At 33.0% G+C, this 5,640-nt stretch overlaps 1 protein-coding gene across 1 annotated transcript; it reads right to left on the reverse strand.

Moving 5' to 3' along the window:
• Positions 1–2,802: 2,802 nt before the first annotated feature.
• Positions 2,803–4,722, reverse strand: LOC110378318 (uncharacterized). Its single transcript, XM_021337527.3, has 3 exons — positions 4,469–4,722; positions 3,833–4,068; positions 2,803–3,323 (listed from the first exon to the last, which is right to left on the reverse strand). Exons 1-3 carry the CDS (start codon positions 4,670–4,672, stop codon positions 2,924–2,926), a joined length of 840 nt encoding a protein of 279 aa, XP_021193202.3. The 5' UTR covers positions 4,673–4,722; the 3' UTR covers positions 2,803–2,923.
• Positions 4,723–5,640: the final 918 nt, after the last annotated feature.

The following is a 5,640-nucleotide window of genomic DNA, read 5'->3' on the forward strand; positions in this document are numbered from 1 at the left end:
ACCGTTTTTTATTTATTTGTGGTGTGACATTCAATTGATGAATGAACGCTCTGTCACACTTGACCGCAAAGTGATAAATATACAAAGGTCTATTTTTGCCGATTGTTAAAAAAAACCACGAGAAAAAAAACCGATTTTCCATATTAATCTGTGACCTTTCGAAAATATTGCATGTATTTTCCTGAATTCATTCCGAGCTGACATTTTGTAAAACCACATGTTAATTTTGAAGTTGGTTGAATATCTTTTGTAAGTGTGCTTATGTCACAATGTGTATCCACAGATTTATACATGGAATTGTCCAAAAACATAAGTATTTCCTGAAAATTAAGCTGTTTTTACGACAGTTCGAAATGAAAAGCCTGACGGTGACTTTATGTTACTGTAAAATAAGAATAAAAAATATGTATCGTATATTTTGAAGTCCCACGTAATTTTGTTAAGCTATGTACGAGACGATACATCGGCGCAGCCAATTACAATAGCTGTAATTTCTTTAAGAATATTATTCTTTAAAAGAAATATATACCCTGGAGATATACAATGTGTCCCGGGGATAAGTGACCGCCCGAAATTTTTTGAATATTTGTACAAAATTAAGGATAATTTCATTTATATTTTTGAAAAAAAATCATTAAAAAAATTTTATTGTCAGGCCTGTTAATAACAGGCTTTGCTCTTTTTTTTCAAATTTCAACTGACTGTATTTTTGCATTTGTTTAAAATAGCAGCAAACATTGCTGTGAGCTATTGTAGGAAATATCATGTAGTTTATTAATAAATTAAAAGAAAGTGATGTTAAGGGGGCATTTATTGGACTTATTTTGAAAAAACTGAAAAAAAGGCGTTATTTTCTTTGAATTTTTATTTTCTTTTTTTTCTAATAAATGTTTTATTACATTTTTGTTATGTTTCATAATTTTAATTGATAAACTATGATGTCGGCTAGTCAATAAAGAAAAAAGAATTTAAAAAGATGTAAAAACTTAGGAAATATCTTTAAAAAACTGCAGCACGTCACAGTATTTACTAAAAATCATTAAAAAAAAACCAAAGGCGGTAAGTCCCAAATATAAAGGAAATTATCCTTAATTTTGTACAAATATTCAAAAAATTTCGGGCGGTCACTTATCCCCGGGACACATTGTATAATATCAACGACATTAAGTAAGTTGCAGCATCAACTATAACGATAACTTGCTGTACTGTTGCCACTTACTGGTCAAATCGGCAATTTGACGGTCGGTTTCGGTTATCTTTATAGCTAAAAAGTGCAACTTAACGTTTGAAAAAAAGTTGCAGCATGATCAATAAAATAAAATAGCTTTACCACCGAGAAGGGATCGTTAACAGTGTTAAACCTATTTGAAAACAAGCGAAGGATTTTTAGATTGGCTTTTGTTTATAGGATTCATTCCCCCAAGTATTCTTTGTGTACATTGTACGAGATCACATGTTTTATAGCAAATAGTTGGAGCATCTCGCGTCTGCAAGTGTCTCGTAAAATTGTCCGTCACCTCGCTTTATGGCTGAAAGCTGAATTGAAAGAAATCCCCAGCTGTTCGGACCAAGATTTAAAGATCTTAGAAGAAAGATCGTGCTGAAAAAGATATCAGTATAGGTAGTAATGTTTACTCTGTATGCTTTTTCCAGACAGTTTAATTTATGTTTAGTGTTAAGCTAGACTTAGATCGAATGAGAACTTTCCTCTGGTAGTAAGTGTTCTTTGAGTTAATTTATAACTTAAGCCAAGAGTTAATGCAATTTAAATATTTATTACTGGAGTTGAGTGCAACATAGTTTTTTAAACCCAATCACAACAAAATTAAAGAAGAATCCAACTTAAAATTTACAAAATACAGTATCTGAATAAATTAAATACAAATGCCATCACAATTATTAAATTCGTACACACTAAAAGCCTTTCAATACCCACTAAGTGATATGAAAATATTTTCATTACGTACAAAATAAATGTTATTAAAACAGCCTATTTGCGACAAAGGCACTTAAAACGGCAATAATTAGCGTTCCCTTTTCTCACATCGAGTTTTATGTAAATATATGATAATAAGCGTTGATGAACTCTCATCTCGTGATTTTCTTCGGTGACACAATTTGGTGACATTGTCGTAAATTCTGATGACGTAATTGATACGAGAGGAAGGGCAGAGAGGTCTCATTAATTATGCACGTGGGTAGGCCACGTAGAAAGTGGGATGACGTCGGTTTTGTACCGTGACGTAAGGTATTGCGTTGTTCTTTATGGGGGTAAGTAGGCCTAACTTTTCTTGTAAGGAGGAAATTTCGATTATGGAATTTTATTAGAAGAGTGTGGCACACTTAGGTGTAACATTCTAATGACCTTTTGAACAAATTCTAAATAGAATTCAAAACTCCTTGTAACTTTTAGATAGGTAATTTCAATTTTCAAATAAATACCTGACAAATGCTGTGTCCTTAAACTTGCCGTACTATCATGGTAATTAAACTACTTTGTCCGCTATGTTACAATGTGTTTATGGTCCCAAAATTGTTCATAGGGTCCTATGGGAAAAGCTGCATGTAAGGACATTTGTGGTTTCCCTCCTATAAGCAGGGTTAATTTTACGAGAGGAAACTCTTCAAGGGTTTGCTTAGAATTTATGAACTTGGAACTTGTAAAATATTTGATGCATTAATTTACATGGTTTTTGCTTAGGTCCAAATGAAAGAATAAATAGTTACAAGGTTGTATTTATATAACATTTTTATACCCCTTTTGTTCGCTAGGTATCAAAAATACATAATGTCTAATACTTTCAAAAATACAATATGTATAAAGTAACTTGTACTTTACTTATTTAATACAATTGTTATACTTACTTGGAAGTTAATGGTTTGTTCATATTTATTCCTTTTGTTACACTTACATCAGCCCCCTTTATTCTTCATTACTTTGCACATAAATCCAGTCAACTGGTTCAATTTGAGTGAAACCTGCCTTCCTATACAACTTGCAGGCATTAAAATTATCTTTCAAGCAATGTGCAATCACCGGCTTACCATTCTCTATCAGAATATTACAGACTAACTTTAAAAGGAGTTCAGCATAACCTTTTTTTCTTTCTTCTTTAATGGTGTACATATGTAGAAGATTGCCAGATTCGTTGATGAGAAGCCAACAGATTAAAGTGTTGTTAGAAAAGAGGCCGTAACCTCTTTTGACGTCTATGAGTTGTTCGAAGTAGGTTGTGGAGCCCTCGTAGCGATGAGGCCAGGTAGAGTCGAGAAGGTCCACGTAGTCATTTGTCAGAAGCTCGAAGGATATGCCTTCGGGTAGCCTGCAAAAGAATTATACGGTATAAAGTAGAGGTTTAAGAGGTTTTCGAATTATGTTGATCGATGTTTTTGTGGGGACTGAAAGTTTACCTAACGTTCCTGATGTTGAGGCATAAGAAATACCAGACTGACAGCTGGCAGTAAATTAATCTAATATAGTAGACGATAAAATATGATGTAAGTTACCATAATATACAATTGAGGATCAGTCTTGTATTAGTGATTAGACGTTTATAGTCAAAAATTATGGCCGACGGCCATCATTCTTGTCATAAGCCTACAATTTACATACATAACGTAAATAAAATGCAAACTTTCCTGCGTTAACACAGTTTTAGTACGAATTCGAAAATTTATGTCGTCATTCGATGGAAAAATTATGCAAGAATCAAATTAAAATAGAACATCCTCATCACCCTATGGATATGATTGGTTTATGAAAGAATTGCTATAACGCAAAAATATCTTAGTGTTTAAGGTAATGAAATGAAGAAAGAAATAAAAATCTTACTCGACATCCTTATAGGGTGTGTTTGTTTCCAATATAAATACTTCTGACGGCAAAATAAGTTGAATTTCCAAATTAATGTCTTTTGCAAGTTTTTTAATGAGCTCCTTCACATGGTTGGTCACATATGGTACAGTGATCTGCTTTTTCCAATCAATGATTTTAGTTTGTTTCAAAGCAGCCGTAAGATTTTCCAAGTCGTCGTTGGGGCATTGAATTATTATTTCGTAACAGCCTTCCTGAAATGACAATTAGTTAAAACTAGAATTATGACGATATTCAAAATATGAAATAACATAAGAGGCATGCAGTGTTGAAATTACTTATTTACGTTTATTTTTGTAGATCACTTGAACATTTAAAATCTAGATATTTATTAGTAAAAGTATGAACTTCCCCGTACTAAAGTTTTCGTTCAAGTATTAGCTCCATCTATTCGATGCTTAGAAAATTTCTTAGAGATTAGTTTACGTTAGCTCCACTAGGTGGCAGCTCTTAACCACACTCACTTTCAACACAGCTTTTATTTTACAAAAATAAACATAAAGGCAGCTACAGAAGGAAGTTCTCACAATTAAAATAACACAGAAAATTAATATAGATACTTTTCTTTCAAGATTAATACATAATTAGACTAACCTTGTCATTCACTGCGACCATTCCATTTCTCACATCACCGTAAGGGCAATAGACTTTAAAATTATATTCTATGCCCTTATTTATCCAGTGTTTTTGGACATCTAGCACTAGGTACCCTCCCACTCCTCGTGTCCAGTCGTCTTTGAAGAGTGTTTGGAGTTCTTCCCATCGGTCGGGAGATAAATACTGCAATGGTTCCGACATGACTAACGACGAATGCGCGTGCGACTGTCAGTATATTATTAGCGAGCACCTAATGGACCTTTTATCGTATTGATATTTATGCATTATGCTGGTGCGTACACTTGTACGATAGCGTGCGGGTTTGCTTGAGGTTTTTTTTTTGATAATGAGTTGATGTTGGGGCGTTCTATGTAAAACTATAAAAATATATTTACATAGCTTATTCGACAGCGAAATTAATATTAATTAATTCATTTAAAAAATATAAGTACTTAGTGCCAAAAATGCATTTATTCATTGATTATTATCCCTCAGGTTATTCAAAACAAGGTGAAATGTCATTTACCTTATGTGATTATTATTGGTGACAAATTGACGATGGTTTTGGATTTTGCGCTAAAGACGGCGACGATTGGCAAGCTATATTATTTGACACCATGGGAAAAAGATTGTGTTTACAAATCGACAGACATTTTGATAAACTTTCTTATTAGTACTCACTTTCTTTTTTAACACTCCTTATCTGTATCAACAATGAAAAAACGTAAAATTAAAATGATGTAAGTACAAACAATACATGAAACTATTCTAAATATAGATCTAAATATATATAAACAGACAAGTAAGCCTTGGTGGATTAATGTCAATGACATGATATCTATTACAGCGATCATTTAACCAACAGGAACCGCCATGACCACACAACTGTGCGAAAAACTCGGCCAATTTACACATGGCTTGGCAGCGCAACCTGCGCAACAAATTCATGCATGCGTCTTTAATGAAATGGTTAGGTACTCATTCACACGACAATATCATATAGGGTCACCGTTATTTAGTGACCGATATTTGATATATGATTCTACTTATAGGTACTAACAACCTTCCCAAACCATTTTTTTTTAATAATCATTATTTTAATGATTAATCACAATAGTAACTAAACGCAGTGTTAGCGTTCTCATATCTTTGACAGAGATAAGAGTTGG

Source organism: Helicoverpa armigera, chromosome 15 (genome assembly GCF_030705265.1).
Source record: "Helicoverpa armigera isolate CAAS_96S chromosome 15, ASM3070526v1, whole genome shotgun sequence".
Taxonomy (NCBI): domain Eukaryota; kingdom Metazoa; phylum Arthropoda; class Insecta; order Lepidoptera; family Noctuidae; genus Helicoverpa; species Helicoverpa armigera.

Bases quoted from the DNA above. Each gene is read 5' to 3' on its own strand.
- LOC110378318 (XM_021337527.3), bottom strand. From the start codon at position 4,672: ATGTCGGAACCATTGCAGTATTTATCTCCCGACCGATGGGAAGAACTC. The intron at 4,069-4,468 runs GTTAGTCTAATT...TTGTCATTTCAG, and splicing joins TGGTCGCAGTGAATGACAAG to GAAGGCTGTTACGAAATAAT. The intron at 3,324-3,832 runs GTAAGATTTTTA...ATTCTTTTGCAG, and splicing joins ACACCCTATAAGGATGTCGA to GCTACCCGAAGGCATATCCT.